General features: G+C 41.0%; 1 protein-coding gene across 1 annotated transcript in view; it reads right to left on the reverse strand.

The window, feature by feature from the left end:
- The window catches only part of LOC110536248 (hexokinase-2), a 103,179-nt gene that overhangs the window by 26,394 nt on the left and 56,673 nt on the right, over window positions 1-20,112 (reverse strand). Inside the window, exons 7-9 of the mRNA XM_090191019.1 lie at window positions 8,342-8,525; window positions 7,940-8,101; window positions 7,543-7,776 (exon numbers count right to left, since the gene is read on the reverse strand). Of these exons, the coding sequence (XP_090047145.1) occupies window positions 7,543-7,776; window positions 7,940-8,101; window positions 8,342-8,525 (580 nt within the window). The remainder of the gene's footprint in view (window positions 1-7,542; window positions 7,777-7,939; window positions 8,102-8,341; window positions 8,526-20,112) is intronic.

The following is a 20,112-nucleotide window of genomic DNA, read 5'->3' on the forward strand; positions in this document are numbered from 1 at the left end:
CTTGGTTAAAATACAATAGTCTAAAAAAGCTATTCACTTTTGCCTGTGAAAACACACAATCCTACTCATTAATGACAAAATGGTGCCGGAAGAAATGGCAGCAGTGTTATGGGCGCCCAACCAATCGTGCCATTATGTGGGGTTTTTTTTGCGTTATTTGCCATCATTGGACAATAAACTAGACGAGGTACGATCACGAATATCCTACCAACGGGACATCAAAAACTGTAATATCCTATGTTTCACAGAATCATGGCTGAATGACGACATGGATATTCAGCTAGTGGGATATACGCTGCACCAGCAAGATAGAACAGCACACTCCAGTAAAACGAGGGGGGGGGGGGGGGGGGGTCTGTGCATATTTGTAAACAACAGCTGGTGCACAAAATCTAAGGAAGTCTCTAGATTTTGCTCGCCTGAAGTATAGTATATTGTGATAAATTGCAAGCCACACTACATGCCTAGAGTGTTCTCAGCTATACTTTTCGTGGCTGTTTATTTACCGCCACAGATAGATGCTGGCACTAAGACCGAGCTCAGTCAGCTGTATAAGGAAATAAGCAAACAGGAAACCACTCACCCAGAGGCGGCGCTCCTAGTGGCAGGAGACTTTAACGCAGGGAAACTTAAATCAGTTCTACCAAATTTCCATCAACATGTTAAATGTGCAACCAGAGGGAAAAAAAATTCTGGATCTCTTGTACTCTAGACTCTACACAGAGACACGAACAAAGCTCTCCCCTTCCCTCTATTTGGTAAATCCGACCACAACTCTATCCTCCTGATTCCTGCTTACAAGCAAAAATTAAAGCAAAAAGCACCAGTGACTCGGTCTATAAAAAAAGTGGTCGGATGAAGCAGATACTAAACTACAGGACTGCTTTGCTATCACAGACTGGAACATGTTCCGGGATTCTTCCGATGGCATTGAGGAGTACACCACATCAGTCACTGGCTTTATCAATAAGTGCATCGAGGACGTCGTCCCCACAGTGACTGTACGTACATACCCCAACCAGAAGCCATGAATTACAGGCCACATTCGCATAGAGCTAAAGGGTAGAGCTGCCGCTTTCAAGGTGTGGGACTCTAACCCGGAAGCTTACCAGAAATCCTGCTATGCCCTGCTACGAACCATCAAACAGGCAAAGAGTCAATACAGGGCTAAGATTGAATCATACTACACCGGCTCCGACACTCGTCTTATGTGGCAGGGCTTGAAAACTATTGTATAAGCTAATAATCTATTTATATGACATTCCTGGGAGTGTGTAAACTGAAATGTTTTATTACCATAGTATTTTTGTATATGTTCTCTATAGCTACAGTGCCTTGCGAAAGTATTCGGTCCCCTTGAACTTTGCAACCTTTTGCCACATTTCAGGCTTCAAACATAAAGATATAAAACTGTATTTTTTTGTGAAGAATCAACAACAAGTGGGACACAATCATGAAGTGGAACGACATTTATTGGATATTTCAAACTTTTTTAACAAATCAAAAACTGAAAAATTGGGCGTGCAAAATTATTCAGCCCCTTTACTTTCAGTGCAGTGATTGTGTCCCACTTGTTGTTGATTCTTCACAAAAAAATACAGTTTTATATCTTTATGTTTGAAGCCTGAAATGTGGCAAAAGGTCGCAAAGTTCAAGGGGGCCGAATACTTTCGCAAGGCACTGTATGTACTTGAAAATGTATCAATTGACCAATTCGACACATTTTGGAAAACTCCTGGCAGACTTTATTGTGCAGTAATGTAAATCTTCATTGGATCAGTCTGAAACTTTACGTACACACTGCTGTCATCTGGTGGCCAACATCTAAATTACACAGTCTCCTATATGAAATGACGGCCTTTCTCTTGCATTTCAAAGATGATTTAAAAAAAAGAAATCCATGTTTTTTGGTTTGTATTATCGTTTTCCATATCTTATGTGTTATATTCTCCTACATTAATTTTACATTTCCAAAAACTTCAAGGTTTTTCCTTTCAAATGGTATCAATAATACGCATATCCTTGCTTCAGGTTCACCTAAGGGTCATGATAGGGGCTGTACCAAATGTTTGATGTATTATAATAATTGATTATGCTTAGGTTGTATTAATAGAAGGGGAGGGGTTATAAGACCCCTCCCTCCTTACATTTATAGGGTCCTAGACTACAGATTAACAATATATATACATTATGAGGTTTAATATTGTTCCACAGTACTTTTGTAGGCTCTCTGCCTCTTATGAAGAAACTGTCTGAGAAATGTTTGACTGTGAAGACAGAACTCTGCAGGGGAGGGTAAGAGATAAGAGATTAGTTAGACATTCCACTATAAATAAACTTGGACATTTACTGCTAAGCTTTTAGATAGCTATATAAATAAGAGTTTTAGTGTTGAGTAGGCATGGTTTTGGACTCATTTCACCTCATGAGTAAAAGATAATGATGAATCAGAATAGTTGGGTAACATAGATAAGATGTTTTATATTCATTATATGCTTGTGAGTTACTTCTCATTTAGAATGTATCTTGTTGTACTATAGTGGTGGCCATTTGCAGTTATCCTTTCTCTGTCAGGGTTCAGTTACTTGGGCTGTAGAGAGAGGAGAGGTCAAGCTTGTCTTCATATGTAAACATATCTTTTAAACCATGTGAAGGGGTGATTGAGGGGGAACCAATTATCTCTTGGCTCCACAATGTCTGTGTGCCAGTCACTGTGTCTCTGTGATCTTGTCCAGGAGGGGTGTATTTGATATATGCTAGTGGATGAGGTAATGTCTTGGTACTATGTTGTACCAAGAACGAGAAGTAGAACCTCGTTTTAGGAGAGCAAACTGAATGATAATTTATAGCTAATGCTGTCTGGCTATGGGATACTCCTCTTTCAAGTAAAGTCTTCCTTTGTAATGTTCCTAAGATCTGTTATTCGTCATGTGAGTTGAGATGGGTGTGTCTTGGCTATAAATGATACTAACAACTGTTTTGTAAGCACTCTCAGAGAATTCATTTATAGACACTGAATTGATCTGAGAGTCACAGGGTTGTGATGGAGCTCATAATAATTAAAGATGGACTTTATGATAACTCTGACTTGTGTGGTGGTTTGGTCTCATGATTTGGTAAATACAGGAAATTTCCACTACAGTAGGCAGTGACATCACTAGGCCTGGACTTCGGGTTTAATAAAATATCATGGGACTTTTTCTTTGATGCAGAACTTACTCGGAAACATGCGTTATGTTCCTGTTGTCAACTTCTGTCTGCAATTGCATTAATAAAGGTTTTTGAATGATTTAATTAAAGATATTGTCATAATTCTAATTTCACCAATGAGCCAATGATTGACAAGGAACAATGAAACAAATACCAACACTAGCTAGCTAACTACGGCTAATTTACAGTCACGTCAAAAAGTGCAGACAGAATAACAGCAAAGTAGCCGGCATTTGCATAATCTGTTTTCTAGTGACATTTATTTGGATAAATCCATAACAATTCATTAATGACGTGCAATTTCGCCTGGCATAGAAAATGTGCTCACTCGTCAGGACACTGTTGTTCAGAGGAGCTAGCCAACAACACAGCTAACACAATCACTTCAAACTGAAGCTGGAAAGACTGCAAATTAGATGTGTTCCGTTTTACCTTTTTTCAATTGACATTTTTTTGTATACAGTTGAAGTCGGAAGTTTACATACACTTAGGTTGGAGTCATTAAAGCTCGTTTTTCAACCACTCCACAAATGTCTTGTGAACAAACTAGTTTTGGCAAGTCGGTTAGGACATCTACTTTATGCATGACAATACATTTTTCCAACAATTGTTTACAGATTATTTCACGTATAACTCACTGTATCACAATTCCAGTGTGTCAGAAGTTTACATACACTAAGTTGACTGTGCCTTTAACTCTTGGATCTACCCATCCCGGATTCGGGAGAATTGTCATCAACTGACACTAAGTAGCATAACTCTTACTAGAAAATATTCATATTCATGAAATCACAAGTGAAATATATTCAAACACAGCTTAGCCTTTTGTTAATCACCCTGTCATCTCAGATTTTGAAAATATGCTTTACAGCAAGACACATTTGTATAAGTTTATCGATAGCCTAGCATAGCATTATGCCTAGCTAGCAGCAGGCAATCTGGTCATGAAAATCAGAAAAGCAATCAAATTAAATCGTTTAACTTTGATGAGCTTCGGATGTTTTCACTCACGAGACTCCCAGTTAGATAGCAAATGTTCCTTTTTTCCAGAAAAATTATTTTTGTAGCCAAAAATAACTAGTTCTTCACGTTTGGCTGAGAAAACGACCAAAAATTGTGGTCACGACAATGCCGAAAAATATTCCAAATTAGCTCCATAATATCGACAGAAACATGGCAAACGTTGTTTATAATCAATCCTCAAGGTGTTTTTCAAATATCTATTCGATAATGTAAACTGGGACAGAGCTTTTTTCAGTAAGGCCGGGTGGAAAAATGGCTACCTCAGTCTTTTGCGCGAGAAATACACAAAGAGCCATCAGGTGGACACGGAAGCAATGTTGTACACGCTCATTTTTCAAAATAAAAGCCTGATGTCGTGTGATACTAGATACATTAAGGAAGCCATAGAAAAAGGAATCTCGTTGATATCCCATTCACTGCTCAATAGGGAAGCATAGGAAGGGACTCTTATTTAGAAACCGCTGCGTTCTTGATTGGATTTTTCTCATTCTTTTGCCTGCAATATCAGTTCTGTTATACTCACAGACAATATCTTTACAGTTTTGGAAACTTTAGAGTGTTTTCCATCCTAAGCTGTCAATTATATGCATATTCTATTTTCTGGTCCTGAAAAATAGCCTGTTTACTTTGGGAATGTTATTTTTCCAAAAATATAAAAAATTATCGCTAGATTCAACAGCTTGGGAAATTCTAGAAAATATGTCATGGCTTTAGGAGCTTCTGATAGGCTAACTGACATAATTTCAGTCAATTGAAGGTGTACCTGTGGATGTATTTCAAGGCCTACCTTCAAACTCAGTGCCTCTTTGCTTGACATGGGAAAATCAAAAGAAATCAGCTAAGACCACAGAAAAATACATTTTGACCTCCACAAGTCTGGTTCATCCTTGGGAGCAATTTCCAAATGCCCGAAGGTACCACGTTCATCTGTACAAACAATAGTATGCAAGTATACACCATGGGCCCACGCAGCCGTCATACCGCTCAGGAAGGAGATGCGTTCTGTCTCCTAGAGATCAACGTACTTTGGTGTGAAAAGTGCAAATTAATCACAGAACAACAGCAAAGGACCTTGTGAAGATGCTGAAGGAAACAGGAACAAAAGTATCTATATCCGCAGTAAAACGAGTCCTATATCGACATAACCTGAAAGGCCTCTCAGCAAGGAAGAAGCCACTGTTCCAAATCCGCCATAAAAAAAAGTCAGACTACGGTTTGCAACTGCACATGGGGACAAAGATTGTACTTTTTGGAGAAATGTCCTTTGGTCTGATGAAACAAAAATAGAACCGTTTGACCATAATGACCATCATTATGTTTTGAGGAAAAAGGGGGAGGCTTTGCAAGTCGAAGAACACCATCCCAACCGTGAAAGCATGGGGGTGGCAGCATCATGTTGTGGGAGTGCTTTGCTGCAGAAGGGACTGGTGCACTTCACAAAATAGATGGATGTTGAAGCAACATCTCAAGACATCAGTCAGGAAGTTAAAGCTTGTTCGCAAATGGGTCTTCCAAATGGACAATGACCTCAAGCATACTTCCAAAGTTGTGGCAAAATGGCTTAAGGACAACGAAGTAAAGGTATTGGAGTGGCAGTCTAAAAGAAATGTGAGATAATGTCTAGATGCTTTTTATAGTGGAAATCAAGTTTATAAATTGCCTGGCTGGGCTGATGAAACAGTGGATTGCGCAATCAGATGGAACAGAGTAAATAGGCATCTGTGGCAACTTCCCGGAATAGACACCGGCTGGAATGTGGTTTTAACCAATCAGCATTCAGGATTAGACCATCCAATCAGCCAATCAGGGCTTTGTATGTAAATATCTTCAAATTTGTGTCCTAATGTCCACACGATCAGACTGAGCATTTCAATGTCCAAAAGCCTAAGGCAGGATTTAAAATTAACACCTGCCACCCGCCAAATGCGAGTAAATTTTGGCATTGGAGGGTAAGGGCTCCACAGTGCGAGCATTTAACAATAAAAATAGTCAAGTATGATCACATTTATAGCAAAACAAATTCTACAGTAGCTGTTTTCAAAGAATTTCTGCTGTTTTGTTTCATAGCTGGTAAATTAAATTGTACTAAGTCAAAGAACTACGAATCCTACTTAACCTATCCTACCTCGCACTGCAACACTGCCTGGCTGGGGGCTGTGTACACGTGAAGAGCTGAGTGAAAGCTTCATTTTTAGAAGCGCTGTGCACAGGTATAAAAAGGGGGATGTTTTGCAGTGGCAGGGAGACTAGTCAGGATAGAGGGAAAGATGAACGGCGCGAAGTACAAATAGATCCTTGATCAAAACCTGCTCCAGAGTGCTCAAGACCTCAGACTGGGGCGAAGGTTCACCTTCCAACAGGACAACGACACTAAGCACACAGCCAAGACAATGCAGGAGTGGCTTCGGGACAAGTCTCTGAATGTCCTTGAGTGGTGCCGGTGGCTGAATCAAGAGTGGTGATGGGGGTTGCCTTAATCGACATCTTTGGCGCCCTGGGAGCAGTTGTTGTTGGGGGTTAAGTGCCTTGCTCAGGGTCAGAATTACATTTACAGACATGTCGGCGATACGATCCAGCAACCTTTCGGTTAGTGGCCCAATACTCCTACCCGCCAGGCTACCTTACTAGTAATAAATATATTATTGTTTTAGGAACTTTACAAAGCATGTTCATCTGTTTTTTCTGTTTCTTGGTGAAATTTTAGCAACAACAAAAACATTCTTGGGAAGGTCAAAAATCTGAGTGGCTGTTAGATTATTATTTTTTTATCTACCTACCACAGTGGTTGGTGGACCAAACATTTTTTAGGCCCTGGGCTCCAGGAAAAACATTATAAAACATATAATTTTGAGTTATTTTTATAAAATAAACACAGAGTGATGTATTAGACATACAGTGATGACTTAAAAAAAAAAAATTAAAGACTGCATGGGAGCTTTAAGATCGGAGGGTCAGTTCCACTGTAATTACACTGTGCAGTCTAGTATAGTTAATTCTAATAGAAATGAGAGTATGTCTTCTATATTTCAGTGAGTAGTGCCTCAGAGTAGATTATCAGAGCGCCATGTCAAGTGCAACACTTCATCTGTTCTATTCTGAATTTAAGGGAGTTGCAATGGCAGCATCATTGACCCCAACTATGTTAGAGATAACCCCAGAGTACAGTATCTCCATGCTCACACACGGAGATACACACACGCACTAATACATACGCAAGCACTCACACACACACGCAACCCCACACACTCGCGCATACCCTCACTCATACATGCACTTGCACACACACACCTTGCGCACCCCCCCACTCACTGTGGGTGGTACTTGTAGACAGAGCCGTCCACTCCTATTGTTGTCCTCAGCCTCTCTGCAGCCTTGTTGTCTCTGATCTGTCTTAACACAGCGGCCAGGGTGGCAGCACACAGGTGGGCGGCCCGGGTCGACACCACCTGACACACCCTCCGAGTGGCCACGCAGTCCTCCACAGAGGGGTCCAGGCCCAGCCCCCTCAGCATCTTCTCTGTACTCACCAGACCCTCCTTGTCTCTGTCAGGAAAATAGTACCACCTCAGTTACATACCAGCTTATAAAGTATAACATTCAGTTTGGTATTTGTATGAATTACATTTACTACCTATTATCATCATCATCATGAACCAAGTTATATCAAGATAGGCCCACATATCGTACACACACAAAAACTACTAACTTGTCATTCTCGATGGCAGAGACAAAGCTGGTCTGGAGTTGTCCATTGGTGACGAGGTCAGGGGTGATGTGACCCTGAAACACCATGTCCTCCTTGGCCATCTTTACTAGGATCAGACGCACCAGCTCGCCCATGTACATCCCACTGATCATCTTCTCAAACCTACACACACACAGCAGGCTGTCACACATTTACTACAACACCTGGCTAACTGTGAGTAAATTCTGAGGGTGATACTTAACAACAAGCTGAAAATTACACTTTCAACACAAAGCCAGATCTATATAGCAGCTGGAGATTGATATCTTTTCCAGGTGGGATTGGGCAACAGACAGAGAGGACTAGTGTAATAGACAATATAGTAGAAGTAGAGGGCGGGCCAGTTGTCTGTCTGTCACTCACAGCTGTTTGCCGGGGTTGAGGGAGCCGGCGTCGATCTCCTGGTCGAAGTCTGTACGAAGATCATCCAGAGCGCCATCGTCCCCAAATGCCCCCCACTCCATGTTAACACACATCCTCCCCTCGTCCCCTTCCACCAGCTCCAGGTGACGCATCTCCTCCATGTAGCAGGCATTGGTGCCAGTGCCTGGGGGGCAGCAACAGACAACATGGTCATACTGTACTTCTTACTTACGAAGGCCTCATCACGCCATGTGGCATTTAAGGCCTCAAAAGGGCCCCCCTTCTATCTCTTTCTGTCCTGGGCTATTTTAGACAGGCCCAGGTGAGCCCTACATTACACTAGTCTTGAGCTCGGCTCCATACTGTAATTCAAGGATTCTCTCAAATCTGGAAACTAACGGTACTCCATCTGGCCCTCCAGGCTTGGTTACAACAGAGTATCCCTGCTGTTATTTGTGCTAGCTACATTTTTGGGTTGATCAGCAAAATAAATGTTTGTTTTGTTGAACAATAGACACGAGATGCTGGGTGTTTTTTTTTTCAAATAGTGTTTAAAATTAAATCATTTGTATATTGAGAATGTATGACTAATCTGATGATATAAATAGCTTTTAATTTCCTGCCTGTTCACCTTCCCTCAACAACCACACTTCTAGGTTTATAATTATACTAAACTTACAGACACGTTTCAACGGTAAGCTTTTCTCACCCTAATGCCAAAGCACACTTGAACATGTCACAATACAACTAGAGTAGTTCCATTATTTACATACTGATTGAGTCCTACTAATTATGTATGGAATGTGTTCCCAATGAAGGCCTTCAGTGTTCAGTATGCAATTACACTCCCCTACATATTTATTTGGACAGTGAAGCTAAAACTTTTAATTTGGCTCTATACGCCAGCATTTTGAATTTGAGATCAAATGTTTTAAACAGAATGTCGCCTTCTTTTTAAGGGTAATTTTATACATGTCTGTTTTACAGTTTAGAAATATATGCACTTTACATATATAGTCCGCCCATTTGAAGGTGTCATAAGTATTTGGACAAATTCACTTATAGTGTATTCAATTTAGTCAAAAGATTAGTATTTGGTCCCAAATTCCTAGCATGCAATGATATCAAGCTTGTGACTCTACAAACTTGTTGCATGCCTTATGCAATATGTTTTGGTTGTGTTTCAGATGATGTTTTCTGCAAATACAGTACCAGTCAAAAGTTTGGTCACACCTACTCATTCAAGGATTTTCTTGATTTTTACTACTTTCTACATTTTAGAATAATAGTAAACACATCAAAACTATGAAACAACAAACGTGGAATCATGTAGTAAACAAAAAAGGGTTAAACAAATCAAAATACATTTTGTATTCTTGAAAGTAGCCACCCTTTGCCTTGATGACAGCTTTGCACACACTTGGTATTCTCTCACCCAGCATCACCTGGAATGCTTTTCCAACAGTCTTGAAGGAGTTCCCACATATTGTTGGCTGCCTTTCCGTCACTCTACGGTCCAACTCATCCCAAACCATCTCAATTGGTTGAGGTCAGGTGATTGTGGAGGCCAGGTTATCTGATGCAGCACTCCATCACTCTCCTTCTTGGTCAAATAGCCCTTACACGCCTGGAGGTGTGTTTTGGGTCATTTTCCTGTTGAAAAACAAATGATAGTCCCACGAAGCACAAACCAGATAGGATGGCATATCGCTGCAGAATGCTGTGGTAGCCATGCTGGTTACGTGTTCCTTGAATTCTAAATAAATCACAGACAGTGTCACCAGCAAAACACCCCCACACCATCACACCTCCTCTTCCATGCTTCACAGTGGGAACCACACATGCGGTGATCATCTGTTCACCTACTCTGTGTCTCACAAAGACCCGGCGGTTGGAACCAAAAACCTCAAATTTGGACTCATTGGATCAAAGGACAGATTTCTACCGGTCTAATGTCCATTGCTCTTGTTTCTTGGCCCAAGCAAGTCTCTTCTTATTATTGGTGCCCTTTAATTGTGGTTTCTTTGCAGCAATTCGACCACGAAGGCCTGATTCACGCAGTCTCCTCTGAACAGTTGATGTTGAGATGTGTCTTACTTGAACTGTGTGAAGCATTTATTTGGGCTGCAATCTAAGGTACAGTTAACGCTAATGAACTTATCCTCTGCAGCAGATGTAACTCTGGGTCTTCCTTTCCTGTGGCGGTCCTCATGAGAGCCAGTTTCATCATAGCTCTTGATGGTTTTTGCGACTGCACTTGAATAGACTTTCAAAGTTCCTGAAATGTTCTGCATTGACCAACCTTCATGTCTTAAAAGTAATAATGTACTGTCGTTTTTGTCTTTGCTTATTTGAGCTGTTCTTGACATAATATTGACTTGGTCTTTTACCAAATAGGGCTATTTTCTGTATATCTCCCCTACCCTGTCACAACACAACTGATTGCCTCAAACAGATTAAGAAGCAAAGAAATTCCACAGATTAACATTTAAAAAGGCACACCTGTTAATTGAAATATATTCCAGATGACTACCTCATGAAGCTGGTTGAGAAAATGCCAAGAGTGTGCAAATATGTCATTAAGGCAAAGGGTAGCTACTTTGAAGAATCTAAAATGTAGAAAATAGTAAAAATAACGAAAAACCCTTGAATGAGTAGATGTGTCCAAACTTTTGACGGGTACTGTCAAAACTACTGGATTAAAAGTATACAAAAGTACTGGAGAATCTCTTTAATGCGGGTGCTACAATGTAGAGATCGACCGATTAATTGGAATGGCCGATTTCTGGGCGCCGATTTGCGTTTTTTTTTTTTTTATACCTTTATTTAACTAGGCAAGTCAGTTAAGAACACATTCTTATTTTCAATGACGGCCTAGGACGACAGATTTTCACTTTGTCAGCTCGGGGGATCCAATCTTTCAACCTTACAGTTAACTAGTCCAACGCAATAATAACCTGCCTCTCTCTCGTTGCACTCCACAAGGACACTGCCTGTTACGCGAATGCAGTAAGCCAAGGTAAGTTGCTATCTAGCATTAAACTTTATCTTATAAAAAACAATCAATCATAATCACTAGTTAACTACACATGGTTGATGATATTACTAGATATTATCTAGCGTGTCCTGCATTGCATATAATCTGACTGAGATACTTGTATGCTAAGTATCTGACTGAGCGGTGGTAGGCAGAAGCAGGCATGTAAACAATCATTCAAACAGCACTTTCGTGCGTTTTGCCAGCAGCTCTTCGTTGTGCGTCAAGCATTGCGCTATTTATGACTTTAAGCCTATCAACTCCCAAGATGAGGCTGGTGTAGCAGAAGTGAAATGGCTAGCTAGTTAGCGCGCGTCAATAGAGTTTCAAACGTCACTCGCTCTGAGCCTTCTAGTGGTTGTTCCCCTTGCTCTGCATGGGTAACGCTGCTTCGATGGTGGCTGTTGTCGTTGTTTTGCTGGTTCGAGCCCAGGGAGGAGCGAGGAGAGGGACGGAAGCTATACTGTTACACTGGCAATACTAAAGTGCCTATGACAACATCCAATAGTCAAAGGTTAATGATATACAAATGGTATAGAGGGAAATAGTCCTATAATAACTACAACCTAAAACTTCTTACCTGGAATATTGAAGACTCATGTTAAAAGGAACCACCAGCTTTCATATGTTCTCATGCTCTGAGCAAGGAACTGAAACGTTAGCTTTCTTACATAACACATATTGCACTTTTACTTTCTTCTCCAACACTCTGTTTTTGCATTATTTAAACCAAATTGAACATGTTTCATTATTTACTTGAGGCTAAATTGATTTTATTGATGTATTAAATTAAGTTAAAATAAGTGTTCATTCAGTATTGTTGTAATTGTCATTGTAACAAATAAATTAATTAAAAGAATCGGCCGATTAATTGGTATCGGCTTTTTTGGTCCTCCAATAATCGGTATCGGTTTTGAAAAATCATAATCGGTCGACCTCTACTACAATGATTATGGAAAACTATGAATGAATCCTGAATAATGATGACGGAGAAAGTTGACTGTCCAAATAAATTCATAGGGCATTTGTATATGGCAAGAACATACGGAGTGAGAAGATTGGGAGCAAGAACATTGAGTCCTATTGATTAGGCCTGTGTGTGGACTGTATCGATTAAGGGCTCAGTACCTTGTACCTCACTAAAAACATTGGAAGTGTGCCATAGGGTTGGGCGATCTCAACCTTTGTCCTATTGTGATGATGTACTCATTAAACATTGTGAAATCTACTATATGTACAAATGTATGTGGACACCCCTTCAAATTAGTGGATTTGGCTATTTCAGCTACACCCGTTGTTGACAAGTGTATAAAAATCGAGCCACAGCCATGCAATCTCCATAGACAAACATTGGCAGAAGAATGGCCTTACTGAAGGGATCAGTGACTTTCAACGTGGTCCCATCATAGGATGCCACCTTTCCAACAAGTTAGTATGTCAAATTTCAGCCCTGCTAGAGCTTCCCAGGTAAACTGTAAGTGCTGTTATTGTGAAGTGGAAACATCTAGGAGTAACAATGGCTGAGCCATGAAGTGGTAGGCCATACAAGCTCAAGGAAAGTGACCGCTGAGTGCTGAAGCGGGTAAAAATCATCTGTCCTCAGTTGCAACACTCACTACCGAATTCAAACTGCCTCAGGAAGCAACGTCAGCACAAGAACTGTTCGTCGGAAGCTTCATGAAATGGGTTTCCATGGCCGAGCAGCCGCACACAAGCGTCGGCTGGAGAGGTGTAAAGCTCGCCGCCATTGGACTCTGGGGCAGTGGAAACGCGTTCTTGGGAATGATGAATCATGCTTCACCATCTGGCAGTCTAATGGAGAATGCTACCTGCCCCAATGCAAATTGAGAATTGTAAAGTTTGGTGGAGGAGGAATAATGGTCTAGGGCGGTTTGTCATGGTCAGGCTAGGCCCCTTTCTTCCAGTGAAGGGAAATCTTAACTCTACAGCATATAATGACACTCTCGACAATTCTGTGCTTCTATCTTTGTGGCAACAGTTTGGGGAAGGCCCTTTCCTGTTTCAGCATGACAATGCCTCCGTGCACAAAGCGAGCTCCATACAAAAAAGGTTTGTCGAGATTGTGTGGAAGAACTTGACTGGCCTGCACAGAACCCAGACCTCAACCCCATCGAACACCTTTGGGATGAATTGCGGCAGGGTAGCCTAGTGGTTAGAGCGTTGGACTAGTAACCGAAAGGTTGCAAGTTCATATCCCCGAGCTGACAAGGTACAAATCTGTCGTTCTGCCCCTGAACAGGCAGTTAACCCACTGTTTCTAGGCCGTCGTTGAAAATAAGAATTGGTTCTTAACTGACTTTTCTAGTTAAATAAAAGGTAAATAAAATAAATTGGAATGCCGACTGCAAGCCAGGCCTAATCACCCAACATCAGTGCCTGACCTCACAAATGCTCTTGTGGCTGAATGGAAGCAAGTCCCTGTAGCAATGTTCCAAAATCAAGTGGAAAGCCTTCCCAGAAGAGTGGAGGCTGTTATAGCAGCAAAGAGGGGACCATCTCATTCCAATTTTGGAATGAGATGTTTGACAAACACATATATTTGGTCATGTGATGGTATCACCCCCTTTTGGCCAGCGAATTTCTTTAAAAAAATGATAATAATAAAACAATAAAAAAATACATCTGCAAAAACAACGGTTTTCAATAAAATGATTTGATTTGCCTTCTAGGGGGCAAGGACACCCACAGCTCAGCTAAAACCATTGACAACTGTGTGCCGTTTTCAAGGGATAGTTAAATAAACTATTAGGCTGTAATATCATCACCTCTTGAAGAGTATAGTCAGACCTACAAACGTCATATTATTGCATGCAAAACAATTGCACACATTTAGCTCTATCAGAGTTATACAGCAAATAAGTGCATGTTTTTCATGATCAGTAAACATCTATTTAGCATTTAATTTCAGATACGTATAGTAGCCTCACAATAGTTTCAACATTGGCCAAAATGTATTAGACATTTGAGTGATATAAAAAAAGTGAACTATACCTGACAAGTATGAGTGGTTTATGTAACTTCCACCCTTTTGTGGGTTCTGCCTGTCAAGTAGAAGGGCACATTTGCCGTGGTACTGTTAGCTGATAATGTTTACTTAGCAAGCTACCGGTATAAACATTGTACAGTTGGCAAAACATATAGTGATAAATACACCTAAATGTACTTTTTTCACCTAACCAATGTACAGTTGAAGTCGGAGGTTTACATACACCTCGGCCAAATGCATTTAAACTCAGTTTCCACAATTCCTGACATTTAACCCTTGCAAAAATTCCCCCTATTAGGTCAGTTAAGATCACCACTTCATTTAAAAAAATGTGAAATGTCAGAATAATAGTAGAGAGAATTATTTATTTCAGCTTTTATTTCTTTCATCACATTCCCAGTGGTTCAAAAGTTTACATACACTCGATTAATATTTGGTCGCATTGCCTTTAAATTGTTTAACTTGGGTCAAACGTTTCAGGTAGCCTTCCACAATCTTCCCACAATAAGTTGGGTGAGTTTTGGCCCATTCCTCCTGACAGAGCTGGTGTAACTGAGTCAGGTTTGTAGGCCTCCTTGTTCGCACATGCTTTTTCAGTTCTGCCCACAAATGTTCTATAGGATTGAGGTCAGGGCTTTGTGATGGCCACTCCAATACCTTGACTATGTTGTCCTTAAGCCATTTTGCCACAACTTTGGAAGTATTCTTTGGGTCGTGGAAGGCTACCCTAAATGTTTGACCCAAGTTAAACAATTTAAAGGCAATGCTAACAAATACTATTTGAGTGGATGAAAACTGCTAACCCACTGGGAATGTGATGAAAGAAATAAAAGCTGAAAGAAATAATTCTCTCTACTATTATTCTGACATTTAACATGTTTTAAATAAAGTGGTGATCCTAACTGACCTAAGACAGGGAATTTTTACTAGGATTAAATGTCAGGAATTGTGAAAAACTGAGGTTAAATGTATTGGGCTAAGGTGTATGTACTGTAGACTCCCGACTTCAACTGTATATATACAGTGCCTTGCGAAAGTATTCGGTCCCCTTGAACTTTGCGAACTTTTGCCACATTTCAGGCTTCAAACATAAAGATATAAAACTTTATTTTTTTGTGAAGAATCAACAACAAGTGGGACACAATCATGAAGTGGAATGACATTTATTGGATATTTCAAACTTTTTTAACAAATCAAAAACTGAAAAATTGGGCGTGCAAAATTATTCAGCCCCTTTACTTTCAGTGCAGCAAACTCTCTCCAGAAGTTCAGTGAGGATCTCTGAATGATCCAATGTTGACCTAAATGACTAATGATGATAAATACAATCCACCTGTGTGTAATCAAGTCTCCGTATAAATGCACCTGCACTGTGATAGTCTCAGAGGTCCGTCAAAAGCGCAGAGAGCATCATGAAGAACAAGGAACACACCAGGCAGGTCCGAGATACTGTTGTGAAGAAGTTTAAAGCCGGATTTGGATACAAAAAGATTTCCCAAGCTTTAAACATCCCAAGGAGCACTGTGCAAGCGATAATATTGAAATGGAAGGAGTATCAGACCACTGCAAATCTACCAAGACCTGGCCGTCCCTCTAAACTTTCAGCTCATACAAGGAGAAGACTGATCAGAGATGCAGCCAAGAGGCCCATGATCACTCTGGATGAACTGCAGAGATCTACAGCTGAGGTGGGAGACTCTGTCCATAGGACAACAATCAGTCGTATATTGCACAAATCTGGCCTTTATGGAAGAGTGGCAAGAAGAAAGCCATTTCTTAAAGATATCCATAAAAAGTGTCGTTTAAGGTTTGCCACAAGCCACCTGGGAGACACACCAAACATGTGGAAGAAGGTGCTCTGGTCAGATGAAACCAAAATTGAACTTTTTGGCAACAATGCAAAACGTTATGTTTGGCGTAAAAGCAACACAGCTGAACACACCATCCCCACTGTCAAACATGGTGGTGGCAGCATCATGGTTTGGGCCTGCTTTTCTTCAGGAGGGACAGGGAAGATGGTTAAAATTGATGGGAATATGGATGGAGCCAAATACAGGACCATTCTGGAAGAAAACCTGATGGAGTCTGCAAAAGACCTGAGACTGGGACGGAGATTTGTCTTCCAACAAGACAATGATCCAAAACATAAAGCAAAATCTACAATGGAATGGTTCAAAAATAAACATATCCAGGTGTTAGAATGGCCAAGTCAAAGTCCAGACCTGAATCCAATCGAGAATCTGTGGAAAGAACTGAAAACTGCTGTTCACAAATGCTCTCCATCCAACCTCACTGAGCTCGAGCTGTTTTGCAAGGAGGAATGGGAAAAAAATTCAGTCTCTCGATGTGCAAAACTAATAGAGACATACCCCAAGCGACTTACAGCTGTAATCGCAGCAAAAGGTGGCGCTACAAAGTATTAACTTAAGGGGGCTGAATAATTTTGCACGGCCAATTTTTCAGTTTTTGATTTGTTAAAAAAGTTTGAAATATCCAATAAATGTCGTTCCACTTCATGATTGTGTCACACTTGTTGTTGATTCTTCACAAAAAAATACAGTTTTATATCTTTATGTTTGAAGCCTGAAATGTGGCAAAAGGTCGCAAAGTTCAAGGGGGCCGAATACTTTCGCAAGGCACTGTATATACACAGTTGAAGTCGGGAGTCTACGGTACATACACCTTAGCCCAATATATATATATATATATTTATTTATAGATTTTAAGATAAAACAACAAAAACAGTACAACCCTAACCCCTAATTCTCCCATCCATCCGTTCCCTCCCTCCCACCCTCCAGTCCCAAACCACCCACCCACCCACCAAGGCATCTATAAAAGTAAATTAAATAGGAAAGAAAAACAGAAACAAACAGTAATATAAACAAAACCTATAGAGAAAAAAAGTTATATAAAACCTCTTAACACAAATGGCCACTAGAACAGACATGAATGCTTACCAAACTATGAAAAGTTACACTAAGTAAAAGACAGGCTCTCCATGTATTGTATTAATGGGGACCAGGTCAAACCTGTGTCGGGACCCATGCACAGTGTACCTAACCTTCTCCAGAGGCAGAGATGACACCACCTCCTTGTATACACTGCATCAAGGAGGGCGGCTTTGCAGACTTCCAGTGAAAGAGGATGCATGGTAGCATTCTGGTCTAGGGGATGTACCCTAAAAATGTCAGTGACCGGGTTGGGGACAACAGTTGTATTACACATATGTGAGAATGCCTCAAAAATGGGGTCCCAGAGGACACTCAAAGATTGGCATGACCAAAACATGTGTCCCACAGTCGCTGGACTCTGGTGGCATCTCAAACACTTGGGGTCAACATTTGGGTATATTTTTGTCAATCTGTCATTTGAGTAATGAGAGTAATGAGTCGTTGCAAAACCTTAAACTGAAGAAGCAGTTTATACAAAATGATGATGTGTGGATTAGAGGACCGATTATGATTGGAAGACCAAAAAAGACGATACCGATTAATCGGCCGATTAATTAATTAATTAATTAATTTATTTATTTGTAGTAATGACAATTACAACAATACTGAATTAACACTTATTTTAACTTAATATAATACATCAATAAAATCAATTTAGCCTCAAGTAAATAATGAAACATGTTCAATTTGGTTTAAATAACGCAAAAACAAAGTGTTGGAGAAGAAAGTAAAAGTGCAATATGTCTTATGTAAGAAAGCTAACGTTTCAGTTCCTTACTCAGAACATGAGAACATATGAAAGCTGGTGGTTCCTTTTAACATGAGTCTTCAATATTCCCAGGTAAGAAGTTTTAGGTTGTAGTTATAATAGGAATTAAAGGACTATTTCCCTCTATACCATTTGTATTTCAATAACCTTTGACTATTGGATGTTCTTATAGGCACTTTAGTATTGCCAGTGTAACAGTATAGCTTCCGTCCCTCTCCTCGCTCCTCCCTGGGCTCGAACCAGCAACACAACGACAACAGCCACCATCGAAGCAGCGTTACCCATGCAGAACAAGGGGAACAACCACTAGAAGGCTCAGAGCGAGCGATGTTTGAAACTCTATAAACTCTGAGACAACCCCCCTTGGGTGATGCCGTGGCGGAGATCTTTGTGGGCTATACTTGGCCTTGTCTCAGGATGGTAAGTTGGTGGTTGAAGATATCCCTCTAGTGGTGTGGGGGCTGTGCTTTGGCAAAGTGCGTGGGGTTATATCCTTCCTGTTTGGCCCTGTCTGGGGGTATCATCAGATGGGGCCACAGTGTCTCCTGACCCCTCCTGTCTTAGCCTCCAGTATTTATGCTGCAGTAGTTTATGTGTCGGGGGCTAGTGTCATGTATTGTCATGTTGTGTCTTTCTGTCCTTTCCTTTCACCCTGTTTCCCTCTGCTGGTCGTACTAGGTTACCGTTTCTGTCCCTCTTTCCCCCAGCTGTTCCTTGTCTTCTCTGACTACCTCATTCACCCCTTTTCCCACCTGTTCCCTTTTTCCCTCTGATTAGGTCCCTATATCTCTCTCTGTTTCTGCTCCTGTCTTTGTCGGATTCTTGTTTGTGTGTCTCATGCCTGAACCAGACTATCATCGTGTTTGCTGCTACCTTGTCCTGTCCTGTCGGAATCTACCTGTCCATCTGAGCCCACGTGTGTTCATCATTAAAGAAACTCTGTTTGTTAATTCGCTTTTGGGTCCTCATTCACGCACCTGACAGCTAGGGTCAGTTTGTTATATCTGGAGTACTTCTCCTGTCTTATCCGGTGTCCTGTGTGAATTTAAGTATGCTCTCTCTAATTCTCTCTTTCTCTCTCTCGGAGGACCTGAGCCCTAGGACCATGCAGGACTACCGGGCATAGACTACCGGGCATGATGACTCCTTGCTGTCCCCAGTCCACCTGGCCGTGCTGCTGCTCCAGTTTCAACTGTTCTGCCTGCGGCTATGGAATCCTGACCTGTTCACCGGACGTGCTACCTGTCCCAGACCTATTATTTGACCATTCTGGTCATTAATGAACATTTGAACATCTTGGCCATGTTGTTATAATCTCCACCCGGCACAGTCAGAAGAGGACTGGCCACCCCTCATAGCCTGGTTCCTCTCTAGGTTTCTTCCGAGGTTTTGGCCTTTCTAGGGAGTTTTTCCTAGCCAACGTGCCTCAACACCTGCATTGCTTGCTGTTTGGGGTTTTAGGCTTGGTTTCTGTACAGCATTTTGAGATATCAGCTGATGTACGAGGGGCTATATAAATACATTTTATTTTATTTGATTAGCGTGCGGTAACTAGCTAGCCATTTCACTTCGGTTGCACCAGCCTCATCTTGGGAGTTGATAGGCCTGAAGTCATAAACAGCGCAATGCTTGACGCACAACAAAGAGCTGCTGGGAAAACGCACGAAAGTGCTGTTTGAGTGAATGTTTACGCGCCTGCTTCTGAATACCACCGCTCAGTCAGATACTTAGATACTTGTATGCTCAGTCAGATTATATGCAACGCAGGACACGCTAGATAATATCTAGTAATATCATCAACCATGTGTAGTTAACTAGTGATTATGATTGATTGTTTTTTATAAGATAAGTTTAATGCTAGCTAGCAACTTACCTTGGCTTACTGCATTCGCGTAACAGGCAGTCTCCTTGTGGAGTGCAACGAGAGAGAGGCAGGTTATTATTGCGTTGGACTAGTTAACTGTAAGGGGTGCAAGATTGGATCCCCCGAGCTGACAAAGTGAA

Source organism: Oncorhynchus mykiss, chromosome 11, assembly GCF_057628025.1.
Source record: "Oncorhynchus mykiss isolate SJ-2025 chromosome 11, ASM5762802v1, whole genome shotgun sequence".
Taxonomy (NCBI): domain Eukaryota; kingdom Metazoa; phylum Chordata; class Actinopteri; order Salmoniformes; family Salmonidae; genus Oncorhynchus; species Oncorhynchus mykiss.